This window comes from Triticum dicoccoides, chromosome 7B (genome assembly GCF_002162155.2).
Source record: "Triticum dicoccoides isolate Atlit2015 ecotype Zavitan chromosome 7B, WEW_v2.0, whole genome shotgun sequence".
Lineage (NCBI taxonomy): Eukaryota > Viridiplantae > Streptophyta > Magnoliopsida > Poales > Poaceae > Triticum > Triticum dicoccoides.
The window spans coordinates 766,761,478-766,784,742 of record NC_041393.1 but is presented as its reverse complement, the minus strand read 5'-3'; the positions used below and the strand labels follow the sequence as shown (position 1 = coordinate 766,784,742).

Below are 23,265 nucleotides of genomic sequence, written 5' to 3'. Positions count from 1 at the left end.
ATATGAGAGTTAGTGTGATAGGATTTGAGCCTGTTCATTTTTTCAATATTTTCTCCGAGCTTTTTTGTTCCTTCCAGTGATGTGCTTTTTGTGCGAGTATTTTTTTACTAGTTTGATACAAAATTAGTGTATTTGTTCGGCCTAATTGATAAGAGCAAGGCTTGTGTTCGGCCCAGTCATTTGCATGGCTTGATGGGTTTAGTGGGATGGCATGTGTAGCATGTAAAGCGTTCGAGCGCGAACGGATGCATCACGTGGAAACCATTAGCGTTTGTATGATATATCTCGCTCTCGTGGTATAGGGGGACAGTCATGCTACCCCTCCCAATTTAGTAGGTTTAAATGGACGCCAAATTTACAAATAGACACAATTAAGGTCGGGTCGAAGATCTGCTAGATATTCGATCGCGTTCACAGGTCCTAAATAAGGCAATCTTCTTGGTACCTATCACCGTAATCTCTTACCATATCATGAAATTATTCGCTAGGCCATCCACCCACTATAAATCCACCCCTCCTCCCTCGCCAAAACCAGCAACTTTCCTTCCCTTCGCTGGTTTTATCCCTTTGCCAGCAATGGCTCGTAAGAAGGTGGCTCGCAAGGCGACCCTCCAATACATCCCACATGACTCGACCCGACGCAATAGATTCAAGAAGCGCCTCAAGGGCCTGATGAAGAAGGCGGACGAACTAGCCGTCCTGTGCGATGCCAAGACCTGTGTACTGGTGTACGAGGAGGGCAAGGCGGCGCCGGAGGTGTTTCCTTCCCAGGCAGAGGCGGTGGGTATCATGAATCAATTCAAAAGCATGCCGGAGCTGGTGCAGTGCAAGGAGGTGATGAACCAGAAGGGCTTCATCAGCAAGCGCATTGACAAGCTCCGGGCGCAGGTTGACAAGACCCACCGCGAGTGCGAGGACGGCAAGATCAGGTCCCTCCTTCACAAAACCATGCATGGTGACCTATCGGGCCTCGTTGGCCTCAACATCGAGGAGCTCACCAAAGTTGGCTACAAGGTGGACGTGCTTCTCAAGAGCATTAGCGAACGCATGTCAAAGATCCATTCTCAGACGCCGCCACTAGCTCCATGTGTCGCTACAGGCAGCATAGACATTGGTTCTCCCGCGTTGTATCCGGCACCACCTCAGCAGGAGAGCCGACTTGACATGGTGAGCTCCGGAGGAGACCTCGACACCCTGGTCTATGGTGGCTACGCCGGCGCCAACTTCTCTAGCAGTGATATGATGATGCGGATGCAGTCCTTTGATATGGGGTTCGGTTCGAGTCCTTTCCCTCCCATGTAAGCCAGGAGGCCAGCTACATGCGCCGATCTCATGTCGTATTTATTTGATTTGGGTGGTTTGGATGAGACATTCAGTAAATTTCTTGAAATTGTTATATCCATCTATGTGCGTCGTTGTATTCATGCATCGTGTTCTTTGAGCCAATTTATAATTTATTCCAATGTAATCGTTGAAATTGTTATTCAATTGATCTCTTCCCTAGGTTGTTTATTTGATCCATGTTGTTTAGTTGGTCGTAAATCTTGAGTTGCACCTTTTTTTGTGTCAGCACCGTGTTTTCTCAGACATAGTTGCACCAGCTACGTGCTAGACAATTGCTTGATTGTCGAACCTTAGTTGTGTGTTGGGAGATCTAATGTTGGGGCCTTTAATTTCATGCTATTTTTGGTGTACGTTTTTTTGGATAGAAACAAGTTGAAGATTCGTTCTCCTACGGCCAGCTAAATGTGATGGACGGTTAATATTTTCCTGGATATATATTTGTAAATTAATTGCCTTTTGTGATTTAGTTACATGGTGACAACTCGCCGCACACAAATATCAAAAATAGCGCTGCTCTACATTGTGCTCTCCTTAGTTGTAGTCATGTTCTTTATTTTTCAGACCGTCCTCCTTTGTGCTCTTCTTAATTGGAGTCATGTTCTCTGTTCTTTAGACCGTCCTTCCTTCTTCAGACCCACAAGCCACAAGGGGACAACATTTGCTCGTCAAGAGGACATCGTGGCCGATCCAGTGACATAGACACAGGGTCTCCCACGCTCTTTGTGGCACCATCTCAGCAGCACGAGGTCGGCCTGACATAGTGAGCTCCAGAGGGGACCTCGACGGCGTCGATCTCGTCTTATTTTTATTTAGCTTTGGTGGTTAAGACGAGGCATTCAGTTAATTTCTTGAAATTGTTCTTTTTATGCATGTACCAGGATTCAAACACACAACCTACCAGTGAGGACTAGAGCAGGCTAGCCAGTTTGCTACCAATGTGCTTTGTATAGTATGTCAAGGCGCAACTTTGCTATAGCACTCACATACCTACCGTCGGCAGCTATTGCGGTAGCCATTTGCCATGTAGATTTCAATGCCAGTATGGATCAGATCATACCGCCATAGTTGATGGCGGTAGCAAAAGGATCAGATCCGGTTAAAATTTTAAACGAGGGGCAGATCCTGCTGAACTTTTGAAAAAGGGTCAAAACAGTGATTTTGAAAAAGTGTCGCCTACCTTGGTTCGTGGGAGAATGCATTGTATTCCCTCCATCTGAAAATACTTGTCATCAAAATGGATGAAAAGAAATGTATCTAGAACTAAAATACGTTTAGATACATCTCCTTTTATTCATTTTAATGTCAAGTATTTCCGGACGAAGGGAGTAGCTAACAAACTGAGCTCCAACGAAGAAGATGATGCCGCCAGCATTCAGAGAGCGCATATGGTTGTCATTACATGTAATTCGAATATATGCAAAAGAGGGGTGGTAAAAAATCTGGGGCATTCCGAGAATTGAACTCGGGACCTCTCGCACCCTAAGCGAGAATCATACCACTAGACCAAATGCCCTCCGTTTGATTTCTTTTTGAATAGACAAATCAGATAGTATGTAACTTTATATACCTGTTCGTACTGATATATTCAGGAACTATATATGCTTTGGCACTAGACATCAATAACATCTCTAGCTGGCCATTCTGGATTCTGGGTTATTGGCCGGATTGATTGATTACTTCTACATGGTTGATCGTCGTTGATGTGCTTATGAAGATTGTGTGGTCGTTTTTTATCGGACGGATGTTTAACTCTGTCGGAAATGAAAGTGTGAATCGATGAGGCAGTGATGAAGTATGTATACACGATGGGAAAAAGACCCTTGAAAAGAGGAATTTTGTGTGGGAGCTAGCTCGATCCCAGCCACATATGATATGTGTATGTGGGTACGTGTGGTATATACATGTTACTCTCATGCAAGCTTCTTTCACTACTGCAAACAAACAACACCAATCCACATGTAAAAAAACACATCGGCAAATAGCAAAGTCATATATGACCAAAGCTATGCATATGCAAGGAAAAAAGAAGAAGAAAACAACAAAGCGATCAAATCCGCGTCCAGAAAACTACAACAATGTCATATTTGCACCAATCATCCCATACGCCACAAGGACGACGGGATTCCTCAACAACAACGCCTTCAGGAAGGAAGCGAAGCTGAAGCTCCGCCGATGCCGATCAAAACACCAAAGGCCGGATTCTAAGTTTTCACCCTGAAGAGCCAGTCCAAGCATGTACGTGCAATGCCTTCAATCAGGTAACGACGCAAAAACATTGCCTGGTATAATCAGCTTGGGCCGGAGCTAGGCTTTCACCGGAAGCTCGAGACCAGGTACTTGAGTAGCACCGCCATCGAAGTCACTCAAGTCACCCAACAGCCACATGGATGTGTGCCCACTGCCGATGCACCACCATACCCTTTACGTTAAACCGTCATCCATAGATTGCATCTCACTACGAAAGACGGACACTAGATCTGGAGAGAGGAACCCTCATGAAGACCTTTTGATGGCCATTATAGTCTACAACGAGGTCTTCACCGCAGGAGGGAGTGGTCATCATAAGGACCAACACCGACGGCGAAGCACACCACCGTTGACTGCCACCTCACCGAAGGAGCCTGCCCAGGACCGTCATCCCATGGGCCAGCATGGCCGAATCTGGAGAAGGAAAGGCAAATCACCATCGCCTATCCGCGCCCATGTGGAGCACAGCCGCCGCTAGATCATGAGTGCACCAGCCGCCAAATCAGGCAGCGCCTCCCGACCTAAGCACTACGCCCACCCTGAGAATGCCCACCATGGCACCATCGCCCCGCCGCCTCACAACCACGCCTCTGTCGGAAGCTCGTGGTCACGCCGTCTGGCAAAGGACGAAGGCCTTGCCATTTCCGTACTTGGGAGACTTGAGGGCTTGCCCTTCGGCTCTCTCTTGCGGCGACGAGGAGGAGAGGGGAGGAAGGGAAGGGTCGCCACATCGGTCGAGCTGGTCGCTGCCTGAGTCACATGTGGCGAGCGACGCTTGGGGCTCCTGTTTTTCGGATAGTAACTAGTCATCGCACGTTAGGCTAAGACAAGTGCTCTTAATCTCGTCTTGTTCTAGATTGATTCTATGTTCGTGGAAGATTGCAACTGGTACACCAGGCTCAAATGAAGAAGATGATCATGTCATCTAATTTGCTAGCTGCATGAAATAAATTATGATATGTGTAATTTCAGCAAGTTGGATTCCCGGTGAGATTTTTTTTTCATCCCACTATGGAGAAACCGGCTCATATTTTAATGAAAATGATTGGGAAGACATTCTCACATTTGAAGGGAGAGACCTCTCGTATCACAATCCCATGTTGCTTACTTCTGGTGGTAATGTCACCAGGGCTCCTAACCCTAGAGAATTCAGGTTTTATCTAACTTGGATCAAGGATGAGAATTTTATTCCTCTTTTTAATAAAATTTAGAGAAAGAAAGCTGTGGGTAAAGATCCTATTTATGTCATCAACATAAAAATTAAGATGTTTAAAAATTGTTTTAAATGTTGGGAATCTAATAAATATGGTCATATCAAGAAGAAGAAAAAGAGCTCCCTAGAGATGTCCTGGAGGAAATTGGTCTGATTAATATATTTGTTGATGAGGAAAACTATTGGCTCCAAAAATCTCACAGAGGTGGCTATTTAAAGGAGACCAGAACATTGATTATTTTCATAAGATAGCAAATGGTAGAAAAAAATGTTTTCATTCTTTAACCGTTGGGGAGGTGTGTATAGAGGGAACTGATAATCTACTAAAGCATGCCACACAAATTTACAAGGAATTGTTTGGTCATGCACCTGGCAATATGTTCCATTTATCACCTGAGACTTGGAATGATAGTCAAAAAGTTTCACAGGGTGATAATGAGAACTTGATTAGACCTTTAAGTGTCAAGGAGGTCAAAGAGGGCATGTTTACTATGGAAGCAAACAGGACCTTATAAACTGAGATATTCCGGTTGAATTTTTTTCGTTATTGTTGGGATATTATCAGTGTTGACATCATGTACTCTATTTCATGATTATTCCATTCCAAACGCATGCGAACAGTTGCATGCAAAGCAAATAATTAGGGGCAAAATAGAAAAGAATGACCAAAACATGCTGCCGAGCAGAGTAATACGAGAAAAACAGGAAAACCTTAGACGCAAAGTAAAGAGGACCCGGGGGAGTACCGTTGAACCTTATTTCCATAGTGATATCTCCTTTTCTGTTTTAACATTGCAGCTGGTTGTTTAACCTAAATGATTACTAACGCACACAAAGGCAGAAGCAACAACACAGATTCGTCGAACGAAGCTGGTGGAGGATGGAAGAAATATAGCAAACAACAGCAGGGAACCCCGTGGGAGAAGATGCACTGGCAGTACGACCCACGGTCACACCGCTCCAACAAGCCCCCCCCCCCTCAACCCCCTCCACCAAGTCCATCTTCCCTCTGTAGATAGCCCTGCAGGTGGCGCGCAACATGTGTTGGTGTTGGTTGATGGCCTCACGCAGCCGCCACGCCGCCGATCGGCTCTCTCCCGCAACCGCCACACCCTTACTCCTTTTTTGTCAGGCCAGCTAACGCGCTCAATCGACCATCGGTACCGGCAGTCTGGCCCAAACCGCCACGACGCTATCGAAACGAGCCCACACAGCAAGGCAACCTCACAACTCATCGACCCCGTCAAAATCAGGGTGTACATCCGATTCCGTAGCCCAATTGATTCTCAGCCTACCCCTAGGGAGTTTAGTGATATAGGTGATAATTTTTTGCCCCGAATTGATTCTTAAATTGTTTTGCAATTTAAGATTGTACCTTTTTTTTAGTTCAATTTAAGATTGTACCCTGAATCAAATGGAATATTGATAGAAAACTCGCTCACTCACCCCCTCCCTCTCGAACAGATGCATTAGTTTCAATTCTACATCGACCATGCTCATCTTTTCTACCCACATCAGCTTTATAATCTACAACTACTAAGCAATAATTGCAAACTTTTTGTAAATTGGGATTTTATTTACACTTATTAAAGATGCTTGAGATGAAAGGGAATACCATTGGATAAGCATATTCTTTTCCTTTCTCTCTCCATCTCTCTTCTCTTTCGCGTGGGGTGAGGTGCATTTTGCTAGGCGTCCCCAGCAGTAAACAGGACAGGAAGCACGACCGCCGGCCACCCACAAGCCCCTCCCAAATCCGAAGAACACGTCCCCACTCTCACTGCTGTCGCTGCCGTCGCCGCCGCCGCCGCCGCTCGCCGAAGAATCGTCTCCTCGCCCGCGGGGCGCCGCCGTCGATCGCTCCGGGTAATCGCACGTTTCCCTCGAGTAAACCGCCGCCGCCGGCCGCGAACCCGCGTGCTTTCCTCCTGCCTTTTTTTAGCGCCTCCAATTTTTGTGTGGCGTCCTCATCGCTGCCCGCCCCCCTTCTCCTAGCAAAAAGTTCGTGTTTTTTTTAGATTCCGCTCCGGATTTCGCCTCCCCGCCCGCCTCCCGCCCGCCGGCGCCGTCGACGAGCCGACCGCGACGAGCTCGTGAGGTCCGTCCAGCTCCCTCCCCAATCCCCATCCTTCTCTTGCTTCCCGATGCAGACACCGTTTTTTACTGCTCCTGGCCTGGGCTGCGCGTCGATTGGGCGCTGCGATTAGGAGGGGGAAAGGCCGGATTCCGGAGGAATCTGTGCTTGTTCGTGTAGATTCCCGCGTGATTGCGACTGGGCAGGTCGCCGCTCCTTCATATTCCGGTGTGGTTAGAGCTCTGCCCGCCGATTGGTCGGAGATTCAGTGACGGCCAGCATCATCGGTGCTTCCATCCTGCTCTAGCTCAACTCCCAAGCTGTTCTGAATTGTCACAGCCGCCCGCCATGCTTAAGATAACATTGCCGATCGCTCGCCGGTATGCGCCGATGTTTGCTTCAACAACCCAATCTTTGCTTGCTTGGTAATAGAGTTTTATGATGGTTGTTGGAAGCAAGTAACCTAGCAGTTCCATTTCTTGTTCATGTGCTAGTTCAGTGGAAAATGTGGTTTTGCTGTATCACTTTTCTGTCCAAGGCGGTTTCGGTGGTTGGTGCACATGCCTTGCATTAAATCTGCTAGTGTCATTGCAGGATCGCCAAGAAGTGCCATGCGATGCGCTTTAAGCAACTGACGAAAGGCTGAAGAACACGTCGCGTATGCGGTGTAACAGATCAGTCAGGAATATCATCAACAACCACTTTTCAGAGGTTTATAACACTCTACCGCACAGATGAGTTCCATTGTTCACCACAAAGATTACCGGTCTGCTCGTGGGATTTAATGACTTGCCACTTTTATCTTTTCATCGATCAGGACCAGCTAATTCACAGACCGGTTTACGACCGGTTTACGACTTCCCTGATAACAGGTAATTATTTGTCATTAGATCCTTGTAATAACAATCATCTTCAGTGGGATGTACTCCCTCCTTTCGGAATTACTTGTCTCGGAAATGGATGTATCTAGAACTAAAATACATCTAGATACATACATTTTTACGACAAGTAATTCCGAACGGAGGGAGTACTTGACTAAGCATGATATCTGATTTACTGCTGATGCCGTGCATGTATTTAGTGAAACAATAAAGTCACGAATGAAGTGAACGATTCTACTAAATTAATACTATGAACTTGAAAAGGCACAACTTCACAGGGTTGTGACATATGAAGAAAAGGGAGAGGTAGTAAGAAAGATGACTGTTTGGGAACTGCCCAACTTTGTTATAGAACATGAAAGGTTAGCAAATAAAGGTTTGTGATCAATTTCGTTCCACTTGTATGATAACGTTGTCAGTGACGAATCTAGGAAACTTAGGTTGAGAGTGCATAATTAATGGTTGATGAAAGTGTAAGGCATGTATATTTAGTCAGTAATGGGCAAACTGAAGTAGTATAATGTGTCCGTTAATTTCACTTAAAAATATTCCAATATCAATTCTGTAATTTGTAATATATGTATGTTGGTATGTACAATATGGACCCTTTATGTGAATCCTAACCTTGATTGTAGGTATTAATGTATAACTGTTCACTAATTGTGAGTGATTCATCGTATGACATGTATATCCGTTGTGTCATATAGGCAGGGGCGGACCCAGATTGGGCCATGACCCGGGCTGCCCCCTGTATTCTGGTTTGAACTGTCAATTTACCTGATTTTTCTGTAAGATATACTTAGTGGTTTTTGGGCCTAAGCTCCCGGTGAAAGCCCAGGCTGCCCTGGATGCAGCTATCAAGGGTATTTGTAGTTGATATTTTTGTGTGAAAATAGTGGTCATGAAGTTTTTTATTTTTGCTGGGGCCATTTGTGAAAATTTGAAATGACTAGAAAATGGTTGTACATGGACACAATATCACTGAAACAACCATTTTGTTGTCTTTTTATGCTTTATCCTATCCTTCTCTGCTAGTTCATTAACATTGGGCGCTGTGACGGTCGCGATTACGAGGAGGCGGGCCGGATTTTGGAGGAATTTATGCTTGTTTGTCAGTTCATGTAGATTCCTGTGTGATTACGACTGGCTAGGTCGCCGCTCGTTCTTATCCTCATGTGATTAGAGCTCCGCACGTTGATTAGTTGGAGATTCTGTAATGGTCAGCATAATCGGTGCTTCGATCCTCTTCTGAATTGGTTGCTGGGTAGAGAGGTCAGGGTGCTCCAAGTGGCCTAGCAGTTCCATTTTTGTTCATGTACTAGTTAGTAGAAGATGTGGTTTTGCTGTGTCATCTGTATCCCTTATCTGTTGAAGGCAGTTGTCGGTGGTTGGTGCGCAAGTGTTGCATTAAATCTGCTAGTGTCATTGCAGGATCGCAAAGAAATGCCATGCCATGCGCGCTTGAAGAAACTGACAAAAGGCTGAAGAACACGTCGCGTATGCGGTGTAACAGATCAGGCGGGAATATCGACAACCGCTTTTCAGAGGTTTATAACACTCTACAGCATAGATGCAGTAAGATTACCAGTCTGTTTGTGGGATGTAATGACTTGCTGCTTTTATCTTTTCATCGACCAGGACCAGCTAATACACAGACCGGTTTACGTCTTCCCTGATAACAGGTAATTATTTGTTATTGCATCTTTCTGATAACAACCATCTTTGGTGGGTTGTACTGGACTAAGCTTCTTTACTGCTGATTCATTACATGTATTTCGTGAAACAAGAAAATCATGCATGAAATGAACTAGTCTAAAACTAATTCTATGAACTTGAATAGCTACAACTTTTACAGGGTTATAAAAATGCAGAAAAAGGAGAAGCGATAGGAAAGACTACTAGTATATCTTACTGCTAGGAAATGCAGTAATAAAACTTAAGAAACACATATACGTGACCATTTTGGGACATTTGCTGTCCATGTATGCTTGACTGTTTTTGGGGACTGCCCAACTTTGCTACTGAATGGGAAAGGCTAGCAAATAAGGGTTTGTGATCAACTTATGTTCCAGATGTATGATAGGGACGCCATTGACATTGATGAATCTAGGAAACTTAGGTTGAGAGTAGTACATAATTGATGGTTGATGAATGTGTTAAGGCGTGTATATCTATATTTGTAGTCAGTGATAGCTGATAGGTAAACTGTTATGAATGATGTGCCTCTTAATTTCACTTAAAAACATGCCAATATCAATTTTTGTAATATTGGTACGGTGGTCTGTACAGTATGAACCTTGAGTGCAGGTATAAATGGGTAACTGTTCACTAATTGTGAGTAACCCACTGCATGACATGTATATTCATTGTGCCATATAGGCAGGGGGTCCAGGTTGGCCCCCATATTCTGGTCTGAACTCTCAATTTACCTCTTTTCCCTTTATTTTATAAGAGATACTTAGTGGTATTTTGGGTCTAAGCACCGGGTTAAATCCCAGGCTGCCCTGGATACAGCTATGAAGGATATTTGTAGATGATTTTTTGTGTGTGAAAATAGTGGTCATAAAGCTTTTTCTTTTGCTGGGGCCATTTGTGAAAATGTGAAATGACTAGAAAATGGTTGTACACGAACAAATTATTACTGAAACAACCATTTTATTGTCTTTTTATGCCTTTTGTTATTCTTCTCTGCTAGTTTGTTAACATTGTGCGCTTGCCAGCTTACAATGACCTATGCATACCTTTCTCGTATGCATGACACAATCACCATATCCAAACACTTCATAGTTTCTTCCCTCAATACCCTTTTTTTCTTTTTACTTTTCAGGGCAGTCACTGTGGTCCTCTCACCTGTTATTCAATTTTTCGGGAAGCTACTTGTTTACTGTCTTTTTGTGGTGTGGCAGGGACAGTCCATTTACGGTGCTTTCTCTTGGGCACAGTTCAGATTGGAAATTGGCACCGTTTTCATCTAGCAGACAGGAGGTCAACAGGACAAGATATTTGACATTAGGAACTGCTGCTACAGAGGGCTTTGAGTTACTATTCCCACAGCCAACAATAGTATGCTGGCTAGATCTGCCGAATGAAAAGAACATGCATGATCAGGACATTTCTTCTAAACCACTTCCCAATGGAGGAGGCACTTTAGGACAACATCGGCAAAGGAAAAAGATTAAGAAGTCATTGACAGCTTGCCCTCCCTGCCACGTGGTTGCAAGTACCTCTGCTGGGCCTGATACTGCTCCTCTGGGATCTGATTCTGATATTTTGCATGACGATGATAAGCCTCCTAAAAGGAGTTCCAAGAAGAAAGTAAACAAGTGGAAACAGTGCAGGCGAGCAACCGGTGAAAAGCTTAATTTGTTACCAGAACTCCCCTGTGAAGAGCATATTGATGCCGCCTCTCCTGTTGAGCTATTTCTGCCTGATTCAGTGGCTGATAAATTGTCAGATGCCTCATCCTCTGCCTGCTCACTGGTTAAAGATGCCCATTTGGTCAAAGATAATGGTGAGAGTAACAATGAATATGTGAAACACGGAAGTGGTGGGAAGGAAGGCTCTGAATGTGCAGGGTCATCTAATATAACTGTAGGCGAAAGAGTTAGCTGCAAAGGTGCTCCTTACCTGAATGATGGGCCAAATACTGCGGATTCTTCAGAATTTGGTGGACCTTCTGTCACTGAACATGCATGTTCACATGCGAGAGAAGAAAGCAATAGCTGCCAGAAGTCATTGTGTGCCTGTGTTTGTAACTCCAGTGATGCAACAGCACCTTCATTCTTTACGGGTTGGAACAGTGAAAACCGTGGGGACTGCAGTATTGATTTTGAGGGAAATACACGAGATGGTTTGCAACATGGCGCTTCTACTTGTCTGGATAGTGTGAATAATGCATGCCATTTGACAGATGTCCATTTAAGTGGTGCTCATGCTGAAGATGTTACTGATACTAGTAGTCATTCTGAAAGAGTTCAGTGCAGCAGTGAAGCCTGTAGCAGCACGACGTTTCTTCCAGCTAGTCCGGGGAGGGGTGGCAGAAAATCAAGAAACAAATCTAGCTGTATTAATATGACTGCGACTAATAGGGTAGTAGGTTCTAATAGGCACAAGCATAGTGGAAAAGACAATCCAGTTTCTGTGTGGCAGAAAGTAGAAAAACCTGACAAGGAAAACTCATCTGGAGCAGGACATGTGGCTGTTTCAGCAGTTGAGGATAAAAGTGCACTAGAAGATGATAGCAAGGGTGTGCAGCACGATCCAAATAGGCCAATGGATAAACATCGTTGTAGAAAAACATGCAAACAGCACAAGAAGCAAACCCCGCTTCTGTATGAACAAACAAGTTTGCCTTGTAAAAAGGGTGGTTGTCCGTCGCCGAGGAACTACTACGCTCCTAAGAATGGTAGCCCCAAGACACCCAAGAACCACTCGCAGCAGACTGAAGGATTGTTGATGTTACAGCCAGCATGTGCCAGGGACATCAGTGATGCATCAATCACAACTGGTACTGAAAAAGCAACACTAGCATCTTACAACCTGGATTCTCACTTGGTGCCACAGGCTACATCCAAGGAACCATGCACATCGGTCATTCAAGACGATAGTCACTCTCTTTGGCTTGAAAATAAGGCCATATCAACAGATTTGGACTCCAGGAACTTGTGCGTCGATCCTTGCGCTGCAGAAATGGAAGAAGCCCAATGTGTGAAGTCATATTCTGCTGCTGGGCACATGTCACATAAATGGGTTCCTATCAGAAAGAAAGATATAACCCATTTGGATCTTCTGGAGGCTTCTGTTGTTGAAGCATCAGTTCCAGCTAATGATGTTTCTGTTTCTGCTATTATAGACGTGCAGAGAAATGTTTCAGATGCTCCTGCATCAACTAAATGTGAAGGCAGCAAAGTTGCTACTGAGTTGACTGCTAAACCGAAGTTATCTGGACGGCTTGATTCGAAATGCCAAGGACATACTGACAATGGAACTGTTTTCAGCAAGATAAGAGAGGCGGTGAGTGATGCTCATAGGGCCCAACAGAGTGCGAAAGATATTCAACTTCACATTGGCAGGCCTCTTGCCGATTTTGAACAATTTATTTACTCTGCTTCTCCAGTTCTGCACTGTAGCTCTTGCCCTACTGGCTGCAACTCTTCTTCACAGGAATGGATTAGAGATGGCTTGTGCTGTCATCAGACTGCAGATATCTCTCTAAGTAGCATTTGGCAGTGGTATGAAGAACCTGGCTGCTATGGCTTGGAAGTGAAGGCACAGGATCTCCGTAGATCGAAAGGCTTATGGAATAGTCGTTATCAGTTTAATGCCTACTTTGTGCCATATCTATCTGCCGTTCAATTGTTTCGGCAGCCTAAGAGAACTGTTGATAAGGATGAGGCCGATACAGGTGCAAGATCTAAAACATCTCCATGTATGAGCTCTCTCCCAATACTAGCGAAGCTTCTACCTCAAGAGTCTAATAAAAGAAATAGCTCGCCGGCTTTCCATGTTAAAGATGATCAGCAGTTGGAGACTACAGAGCTCATATTTGAATTCTTTGAATCTGAACAACCATTTTGGCGGCGACAATTATTTGACAGGTGAGTGTGAGTCTGCTTTCATGAACAAAGGCGTCCAGGATTCTGGCCCTCATTTGTTAGCCTTTTATATGCTCTGATATTGTAGTATAAACCTTCATGTTGCACGCTGAAACTCTAGGAAAGGTACTACTTTGTTTGTGAGATGATTTTATTGAAATCTCATTGCAATTTTACTAGGGTAAAGGAGTTGATTGCTGGTGCGAAACAATCCAATTGCCAAATATCCGGAGACCCGAAGAATCTGGAGCTCAACCTGCATGATCTTCATCCCGCCTCTTGGTCCGTTCTAGGCTCTAGTAGTATCTGCCCTGTCATCACCAGCGCATTCTATAGACATGTAAAACTATTTTGGGACGAGAGCTTGTTTTCAGATAACGCGTTATTCTGAATTTCAGGTACTGCGTCGCGTGGTATCCCATATACCGTATACCTGACGGGAAATTCCAGGCTGCTTTCCTGACGTACCATTCTCTTGGACACTGGGTTCATCGAGGAAGCTCATCAGACCAGGCTGTTTTGCCAGTGTTGGGTTTGCAATCTTACAACGACAAGGTAAAACGGCTGCTTTTCTCCCGACACATACACACATACATACATGTTAACCGAAGATTGTTTAAAGTTGGTGTTAAGACCCCAGACGTTGGAAGCCATGCTGGCTCGTTGTCGAAGCAAACAGAGTGGCTAGTGTGCTTGCTCGCTTATTTCGCTTGTTTTGTTCATGTGACGACTCTTTGCATCGTGTGTCGCAGGGGGAGTGGTGGTTCCAGACGAGCAGATCCGGTTCAGAAGACGCCGATTCCTCGTCAAGCGAACCATCTCAGGTTCTCCAAGAAAGGTTGTCGACGCTGAACCAAGCCGCGGCGGCCATGGCCAGGGCCGACGTGTGGAAGGAGGACCAGAAGCGCAGAAACAGGCACCCCGACTACGAGTTCTTCCTGTCCCGGCAGCAACGGTAGACAGACGGCTCGAGGCTTCTTGCGCGCACCATGTTTCATAACGCTGACGGACAAACGCACCATGTTTCCCCTGTAAGCAGAAGCAAGCATGCGGACTGAGCGGCGCCGTCTGCCTGTGTTGCCACCCTGTGTATATTTGAGATAGAGGTACATGTCATGTGGAGGTGCTGCTCAATTGAAAGTGAAACCAGACCATGAATGTCTAGCTGCTCACTGCTTACTACTGTAGTGTAGTTGGGGTTCATGTCATAGGTGCAAAACCCCCTTTTTAATCTAATTAGATTGATTACTCGTGTGGCGTGTGTACATACATATATATGTGCCTGTAACTCGCTCAACTCAGCCCAGCCCTGTATCTAACTCTGTAGCCGCATGACATAATATAGATGTGATCAACAAGTATGCAGGAAATTAATTACCAGGAAATCATCATCATCATGGTTGAGTGAGAATGAGGAGGCTGCAATGCAACTCAACACTACATGTGTGAGTGCGACACTCTGAGCTTATGGAATGTAGCTGAAGATCACATCAAATAGTACATGCTAGAGTACTAGAGCTAGCTAGTAGAACATGGCAGGGGAGACGCATGAGACGGAGCATATGCCTCTGAAGATGATGTGATGCCTAGGGGCACTTGAGCTTGCCGTTGTGCGGGTTGGTCATGGTGTCGTAGCAGGGGCAGATGTGGCGGGTGTCCTGGCCGGTGCCGGGGGGCACGCAGTTGCAGCGCTGGCAGCAGACGTTGCACTTGTCGTTGCACATCTCCTTCCTCCAGCTGTTGGCGCACCGGCCCGCGCACACCTTGGGGCAGTCTGCAAGCCAGATCCGGCGAGGCAAGAGGAACAGCCGGCCACATCAGTACATGTTACGTTGCGCCGAAGACGTGTGTTGGTTAGAGCGTACCTAGCCTGGGAGGAGGCGGCTGCTGCTGGAGCAGGGACCTGGTGCCGCTGGCTCGCATGCCGCCGTGGGTCACCTGCAGCAGAAAAAGGGTTGAGATGTGATGATCTGAGGGTAAAAAAGGTGTGCGTGCGTGTTTGATTGTGTGTGTGGTTTGCTTAATTACCGGTGGGTCGGAAGCGGCGGCGGCCTGATGGTGGGCGGCGAGAGCGAGGAGGAGCATCAGCAGAAGCAGAGGAGGAGGAAGGAGGAGACGGCGGCGAGTGAGAGGCTGCGCCATGGATGCTAGCTAGAGGTCGAGCTGGAGCTCTGCAAGCGTTGTAAGTGTGTGTTGCAAGTGGCAGGGGTTTGGTTTGCGAGGGTTTTTAGCTAGACCCGAGAGAGATGGATCCACGAGGCCGGGTTGTCGCTTATGTAATAACGCCGGCAGCAGTGCGCAGCGTGGTGGTGGCAGACAGTCTGACAGAGCTACCACGGCGACCATGCCTACTGATTACTACACCACGGACCAGCCAGCCCAGCCAGCGTCGGCACTCACTCACAGCCGTCCATCCCTCTCTGTTTTATTTTTATTGTTAGATATTGTTAGACTGCACGCATCATGCAATGCACTGCCTTCACGTACTCACTCTATCTCTAAGTATTCTAAGTATGGGTGGGGACGATCGAGCTTGTCTCTCTCTCTCTCCCTCACATGCCCCTCCCGTGACCATCACACAGTATTATTACCACCCAGCAGCGCACAAGGATGGAATGGACGGTCACTTTTGGTCGGTCCCACACGCACAGAGGCAACCACACTAGTGCATCATCATCACTCACCGCCCGTTTTTATCTTGAATTTTCATCCCTGAATCAGCTATCATCCACTTCATCCCACTTTCAACACAAATCGCAATATTATTCCCACATACGCATCTGCCTGATTTAAGTTCTAAGCATTTAATCCCATCAACATAAAGGGGCGGTTGAATCAAGTACTCACGGGCGACAACAATGACTCATGCTGCTACCAATCAACGCTACACGCTCGATCAAGTTCTACTTATTAATAATTAAGCAACCAAGCAAAAGGGAACCAATTAATCCAGAGTTCCGACGACTGAAGGAACCGAAACCGGCGAGACACGGCCGGCCGACGACGACGAACACGACGACCCTAGGCCTCGTCGGCGTAGGCGGGCTCGAGGATGGCGGCCTCGGCCTCCTGCACCTCCTTCTCCGACTTGCGCCCCTTCTTGGACTTGTAGTAGACGCTCATGAAGGTGCCCACGGCACCGTATTTCTGCCGGCAGTGCTCGTAGTGCGACGCGTCGAACATGCGCCAGAAGTCCTTCTCGTTCAGCTCCGTCACCGCGTACTGCGGCTGGTAGCTGTGGTTCTCGATCAGCCACTGCTCCAGCCGCTTCACCGCCTCCGCCCCGTCGAACTCCTCCCCCCTGAAGATGCACGCCGGCGTGTAGTACACCCCCACGTCCGTGAACATCTGCGCGTAGCTCGTGTCCCCCTGCCGTTGGTGATGCTCGAACCCAGGCTCCGGGTAGATCATCGTCTTCACCGGCAGCTTGAACAGCCGGTGCGGGCACAGCCACAGCGGGTACACCTGTTTGTTGTTATTGAGCATGAGCATGAGCAGCAATATGCCTACGTGAATGTTAAGCAAGGGAAAGATAGACATACCTCCATCTCGTGGTGGACGAACTCGAGGGCGTCTCCAACCTTGTACAGGGGCACCAGCATGTCCTGGATGACATGGTTGTCATGGTAGTAGTTCCTGATGGCGTCGCCCTGGGTGGCCTTGAGCAGGGACACCTTGGGCGGCATCAGCCAGCCCAGGAGGAACCTGAACCAGAACTGGTCGCCGAAGGGCAGGATGAGCTTCCCCTCCCAGTAGAGGCACCGGGTGTGCCTGTGGTAGTACTCCCTCGTCGGGATGTACTCCACGAACTCGCCCTTCTTGAGCGCCGTCTGCGCGTGCTGGTAGAACCACGGCTTGAACCACCACCCCACGCTGTTGATCTTGTTGCCCTTCTTCTTGGCCTCCTCCTTGGACGCGTACACGCCGGTCATCATCACGCCTTCCGTCGCGCTGTACACCATCCCTTCCACGAAGTCGGGGACCTTTGCGGGGTCGCCGTCCCTCGGCGCGACGGCGTCGGCGTATGCCTGCGCCACCTCCTTCAGGGGGCCCTTCACCGGGGTGTAGGTCAGCCTCATGTACTCCTTGATGGGGATGAGCTTGATCTCGGCTGAAACAAGGAACCCGAGAGTGCCCTGCGACCAGGGCACGCCGTAGAAGAGGTCGGAGTACTCGTTGTCCTTGGTGGCCCGGACGACCCGGCCGTCAGCCAGGACGATCTCCAGCGCCACCACCGTGTCGGAGAAGAGCCCGTAGATGTGAGAGCTCCCCTCGATGCCGTACCCGTTGATGAGGCCGCCGACGGTGAGGTCGTCGAGCTCAGCCACCACGGCGAGGGAGAGGTTCATCGGGCAGGTGGCCCTAGATATCTGGCCCATGTTAACGAGCGGCTCCACCTTGGCAACCATCCTCTCGGGGTCGATCTCAAGGATGTTCCTGAAGGCAGAGAGGTCGACCTCGAAGTGCCTGGCACGCTTGTAGTCGACGTTGCGCATGCCGACGGCGATCCAGGGCTTCCTGGCCGTGCAGACGAGGCCGTCCTTCTTGGGGTTGCGCTGCTTGAGCCGCTTCACGACCTTCTGCACGTTGTCCTCGTGCTCCTTCTGCCGCTTCTTCTCCGACTTCATGGCGGACCACATGTCGCCCAGGTAGATGTTGAAGTAGATGAGCGCCGAGGCCGGAAGCACCACGAAGATGACGAGGATCCATCGGAACTGCACCAAGTAGTCCACCAGAACCTTCTTCCTCTTCGGTCGCACCAGCGGCGTCTGCAGATCCGCCATGGCTGGAGGCTCACTTCTGAAATGAAAAGTGTACAAAGAGATGTTGGCTGAGCCATGATATGATATAACAGTAACATTGAAGCATATCAGGGAGAAAATCTACACAGGAAAGGCAAAAAATAACAAATGCAGCAGCAGTAACATATTCTCATGACTACCAGGACACAACCATCCCAATTCCAATTTACCATGTACTGTACAGCTTAAAAGCAAAGCATATCAGGAAGAAATAATTATACACAGGCGAGGCTGAAAAGAAGAACAGAAGAGTAGCATTGTCATGGCCCCCAAAGACATATATTGACCAAGGGCTGTATCAGTAAGACTCTTTATCCATCCCAATTCCATTTTGAATTTTTAACTGTCATATAATGTTAAGAAATTAAGTGAAAACAATGCAGCAACATGGATGAGCATATCCTATTATTATACAAACAGATGCTGTCACGGACATGGGCAGTGCAGGTGCCAGGCCATTGGGCATGATCACATCAGTAATGTCAGCTGAGCCATGGTGGTATATATAAGAGTAACAGGGAAGAAGTGTATACTAGGGTTAAAAAACTGTAAACAGGAGAGGCGAAACATAACAAAAGCAGAGTAGCCTTTTTCTTATGGCTTGGTTGCCAAGACGCATCCATCCCTATTCTATTTTTTATCGCCACATGATGTTAGGTGAAAATGATGCAGTGACATCTAGTAACATGGAGCATATTCTTTACACAAACTGGATCAGCATGGAGTAGAGGGTAACAGACACCATCGTTCACAGACAGAGCAACCTACAGTAGCTGCCAAGGAACTGGTGACATGACATGGCATGAGTAACTCCGTGAGAAGTACACATACGCACAACCATGAGTAATTCCTAACACCTGCTGTCATTCATTCAGAGCTCCACATGTCAAAACCTATGCACCATCATCTTTTAACCCCTAGCACCGATAACATATAGTAACATTCAGAGTTGCCGTGTAAGTAAAAATGCTGCATGTTTAGCCAGATTTGTGCGGCTGCGATGTAGTTAGTACATGCAAGAAGTGTGTGTGTGTGTGTGTGTGTGTGTGTGTGTGTGTATATATGTATATATATATATATATATATATAACTGCTAGAACATATATGGATGGATCCAGATCCGTGGAGAACTCATGCGCTGGCTGCCAAAATTAGTAATCCTATAACTGGTAACGTGATAAATTGATAATGACAGGAAGGGGCAAACGTTGACTGAAGATTTCAAAAGAAAAAAAAAACCAGTGCATCCCTAAAGTAGCACAACCTAGAATCCCGGTGCCGGACGGGCAGATCTGTACTCTTGTGTATGAGATTTTGACAGTGGGGTAAACAAACAGTTCAATCATCTCAAGAAGAACGGCAATCCGACAGAATCCTACTCGTGCCTAAGAACTGATAGATCCAGTGGGTGTTAGGCCCCTGGCCCTGAGGAATGTGGGGGAAAAGAAGCTTAACCGAAAGAGACACCGCGCAGGAACGCACGCACGCACCCACCCACGCGAGCCGCGCCTTTGGCCGGCAGAGCAGAGCGGGCGGCGAGGAGAGAAAAATGAAGTTTCTTTTTTGGTGGCGGTGATTTTAGGGAGGGTCTGTGGCAGGAGCAAAAACAGCAAAAAAAGAAATCCGGCTTTGTTTGTGTGGTGCGCGCGGGATCTGGAAACCTGGGGGATGCGGAGGAGTATTGGATCCGCTCACGGTCGGAGTAGCGGAGGAGGAGCATGCAGCAATCAGTGGATCGGATCGGAGCGGAGGAAGGCGGAGCTGCTTACCAGGAGCGGAAGGGGAGGAGGAGAGCAGAGCAGATCCCCCCGTCTGCTCCAAGGGAAGCCGCTCGCCTCGCCTGGTGTTGGTGCTGGAGTAGTATTTGACTATTTGGAGGAGGAGGTGTGGGTTTGGGAGTGTGGACTAGAGTAGAGCAGACAGCAGAGCAGAGGAGGAGGTTTTGGGGTTGGTGGGCATGGCATTTTTTTCACGAACCATCACGCCTTCGCAAGCTATCTAGGCGAGCAACAAAATTTGAACAAGGAACCCAACAGATGAGGTTTTGGGGTTGGTGGGGGGAGTGCGCATTGACTCCCATGCCCTCACTCCATTTGTCATCTTCTACCAGTACTCGCAGCGTCTGACGAAACTGCCCCTGTCTAGCCTGGGCCGGAAACGGACGGACATTTCTGGAGAGACCTGATGATGAGATGACCCAAAAAAAAAAAAAAAAGATACCCTAACATCTGCTGCCCTCGTCTCCATCCATCCATCCATCTCGGCCTCCATCTCCGTGTTGCCGGCCAGCGAGAATGGCGGCAGCAGCAGGGACGGACGGACGGACGGGCGGAGAAAACAGAGGAACCCACCGAGTCGTAGGTGGATCAAGTGTACTAACTGAAGGAGGAGGAGGAGGCGGCGGAGGAGGAAGAAGAAGAGGAGGAGGAGGGGTGGTGTTACCAGGTCCGGTGCGGAGGGAAGGAGCGAGCTGCGAAATGCCGGGGCGCCGCCGGGGGTTTTAAACGGAACGGAACGCAAGGGCTACAGGCTACAGGAGGAGCCAGAGGGGCAGATCGGAATCGGAATCGGAATCGGATCACGTTCATGCAACAGATGAGATCGAGATCCGTCCATCCATCCTGCTGCACCACTCTGCTCAATTATTGCTCCTCCCACGCTCCTGCACTAAAAAAATAAATATAGGCGTTTCAATTTGAACCGGGGCCAGTCTCTCTGTCCTTCTTCTCTTAGCATATCTTCCATTTATTTTTTCAGATTTATTCTTACAAAATACCTACTCCTACTACACTACCTACAAATGGCGACGTTTTGTTTTATTACAAAAAGTTGGGTAGGCGGCTACCGGACGGGACAAGCGCTCGCGTGCGCGGTGTCAGCAATAAGTGTCGACCTACGTTGAATACGGCTCAGCTCCGACCCATTTCTTTTTCTTCTTCTTTTGGTTTTCGTTTTCGGTATCTTGCATCTTTTGAATCGAATGTTTAAATTAGCTTGCGTATGCATATTCGTGTTTGTTGCCAAGAGAGCTTTCAGATAAGATCCAATTTTTAATATGATTTGATGAGTTTTTTTTTTTAAAGGGGATGTGATGAGTTTTTAAAAGGGATTTTCGAAACCGGCTACGTTTCAACCGCGGAACACATGGTGGTACGAGCAAACGGCAAAATTGTAAGTCTTCGAGACAAATAATATAAACTTGATGGGCCCTTATGCAGAATTCCGCGACTTTGTGGACTCTAAGACAATCGGGCGGCAACGCAGCTACGTAGCTGCATGCCCGGCACATGTGAGTTTCCAAAGGTCCGTCTTTTCAGGATGTGGGCTATTAAAGGCATGTACAATGGTTCTATCTTAGCAATGCCACGTAGGATAAATGATGAGCTCTGCTTCATTCTATAAAATGGGACAGGGGAGGGCAAACCCCTTTCTTTCAAAAAAAAAAGATAAATGATGAGGTGGAGGAGAGAGAAATCATAAGAAAAGGCTTGTCTTCTCTTATTTAACATAAGACAAGAGATGATCTCTTAGCACAATATGTCTCACCATGTTTTTAGAAATTACTAGTTATTATAGATAAGGCTAAGAGATGACCCATTGTATACACTTTTTTTTATCATCTTTAAATTACATGCAAGACTTAAGATAAGACTACCTTATCAACCATTGTACATGCCCTAAGAAGATCCAAGTATTGGCCACGATCGTTTTCTTTCTTCCACATGAAGAAAGAAGAAAGAGGACCTTTGGCTAGGGTTTCTTGTGCCTTCCGTCCGTGTCGTCGCTGGTCTACCTCATCTCCTGTGGTTTTATGGGCACGAGTAAATAGCATAAAACTACTACAATTCGGGTTAGGGTTTCAAAAAACTACCGGATTTTATCTTTTCGCTGATAACTACTAACTCAAGGGTCGGCTCTTTCAAAAAACCCAAATCACCATGTGTTATATAATTGATCATGTTTATGACAGGTCGGACACACCCCTAAGCAAACCGTTTGTTTGACTGTTATGTTTGACCGTTAACTTACATGTGGGGCACACATGTAAGTTATCTCTTCCTCCTCTTTTCTTTCTTCTCTCCTTCTCCTCCCCTCCCCTCCCTGTGAACTCTGTCTCTCTCGAGCACGGCGCCCACCTAGCCCCTTCCTAGCCGGCGACCTTCTCCTCTCCCAAGCCGGCGACACCCCTCCCCGGCCTCCCTCTCTCCTCCGCTGCCAGAAGCCACCGGCTCGCCGCCGCCGAAAGCCAGCAGCTCCGACGACCGGCGCATGCGCCACATCATCCGGGGCGCCGCCGAAGTCACCACGCGCCGCACCAACTCGAGTGTGGCGCCGCCGGCCGCGGACACGCGTCGCACCAACTCATGACGACATGGCTCAGTGGCTGCAAGGAGCAGCAGCAGAGGTTGTCGCGGCTCGGTGGCTGCAAGGAGCAGCAGCAGAGGCTGTCGTTGTGGCCAAAGAGCAGCAACAGAGGCCTGCAGGTGGGCGGCGACGACATGGAGCAGTAGCAGTGTAAGACAATAGGCTTTGGGGGGAACCGGCACAACCCTCTAGAGGTGGCCTATCACATATATATATATAATGAGGTGGTATACAACGTTACAATATACACATGTAAATACAGTCTAACACCCTCCCTCAATCTTAGCCACTTTCTAATGAATCTAGAAGGGTAAGATTGCGCCTGCAAGTCTCAAACTGTGGCAAAGGCAATGGCTTGGTGAAGATGTCAGCAAGTTGATCCTTGAAAGAAATAAACTTGATCTGTAGTTGCTTCTGAGAGACACGTTCACGCACAAAGTGATAGTCAACTTCAATGTGTTTCGTTCGGGCATGGAATACCGGATTTGCAGAAAGGTATGTAGCACCGATGTTATCACACCAAAGAACAGGAGGCTGTGACTGGGGTATACTTAACTCCTGAAGCAAGGACTGTACCCAGATGATCTCTGATGTGGCATTGGCCACAGCCTTATACTCAGCCTCAGTACTGCTACGCGAGACAGTAGCCTGTTTCCGAGCACTCCAAGCAATCAGGTTAGAGCCAAAGAAGACAACATAACCCCCCGTGGATCGCCTGTCATCCGGATTGCCAGCCCAGTCTGCA

At 47.4% G+C, this 23,265-nt stretch overlaps 3 protein-coding genes, 1 non-coding gene and 1 pseudogene across 8 annotated transcripts; 2 read left to right on the top strand and 3 right to left on the bottom strand.

The window, feature by feature from the left end:
- Nucleotides 1-576: 576 nt before the first annotated feature.
- LOC119339749 lies at nucleotides 577-2,043 on the top strand (annotated as a pseudogene).
- Nucleotides 2,044-2,785: 742 nt separating this feature from the next.
- On the bottom strand, nucleotides 2,786-2,857 carry TRNAP-AGG. The gene has a single exon. It is a non-coding gene; the product is annotated as a tRNA-Pro (tRNA).
- A 3,628-nt stretch (nucleotides 2,858-6,485) lies between these two features.
- On the top strand, nucleotides 6,486-14,738 carry LOC119337346. 5 transcript variants are annotated; one of them, XM_037609457.1, is made up of 10 exons: nucleotides 6,490-6,670; nucleotides 7,473-7,589; nucleotides 7,696-7,750; nucleotides 9,191-9,306; nucleotides 9,398-9,441; nucleotides 10,666-13,356; nucleotides 13,534-13,635; nucleotides 13,752-13,908; nucleotides 14,106-14,335; nucleotides 14,415-14,738. In XM_037609457.1, exons 2-9 carry the CDS (start codon nucleotides 7,539-7,541, stop codon nucleotides 14,310-14,312), a joined length of 3,423 nt encoding a protein of 1,140 aa, XP_037465354.1. In that variant the 5' UTR covers nucleotides 6,490-6,670; nucleotides 7,473-7,538; the 3' UTR covers nucleotides 14,313-14,335; nucleotides 14,415-14,738. The 5 variants fall into 5 exon arrangements, 4 of the variants coding, with proteins under 4 accessions (XP_037465354.1, XP_037465352.1, XP_037465355.1 ...); XM_037609455.1 differs by adding an exon at nucleotides 6,823-6,902 and having other exon boundaries at nucleotides 14,106-14,738; XR_005163244.1 differs by lacking the exons at nucleotides 14,106-14,335; nucleotides 14,415-14,738 and having other exon boundaries at nucleotides 6,486-6,670; nucleotides 13,541-13,635; nucleotides 13,752-13,797.
- LOC119337347 (gibberellin-regulated protein 2-like) lies at nucleotides 14,715-15,614 on the bottom strand. The gene is made up of 3 exons (XM_037609460.1): nucleotides 15,382-15,614; nucleotides 15,219-15,291; nucleotides 14,715-15,127 (listed from the first exon to the last, which is right to left on the bottom strand). Exons 1-3 carry the CDS (start codon nucleotides 15,493-15,495, stop codon nucleotides 14,940-14,942), a joined length of 375 nt encoding a protein of 124 aa, XP_037465357.1. The 5' UTR covers nucleotides 15,496-15,614; the 3' UTR covers nucleotides 14,715-14,939.
- A 481-nt stretch (nucleotides 15,615-16,095) lies between these two features.
- LOC119337318 (delta(24)-sterol reductase-like) lies at nucleotides 16,096-20,171 on the bottom strand. The gene is made up of 3 exons (XM_037609432.1): nucleotides 19,925-20,171; nucleotides 16,896-18,153; nucleotides 16,096-16,818 (listed from the first exon to the last, which is right to left on the bottom strand). The coding sequence occupies exons 2-3, from the start codon at nucleotides 18,135-18,137 to the stop codon at nucleotides 16,375-16,377; spliced, it is 1,686 nt and encodes a 561-aa protein (XP_037465329.1). The 5' UTR covers nucleotides 18,138-18,153; nucleotides 19,925-20,171; the 3' UTR covers nucleotides 16,096-16,374.
- Between the last annotated feature and the right edge of the window lie 3,094 nt (nucleotides 20,172-23,265).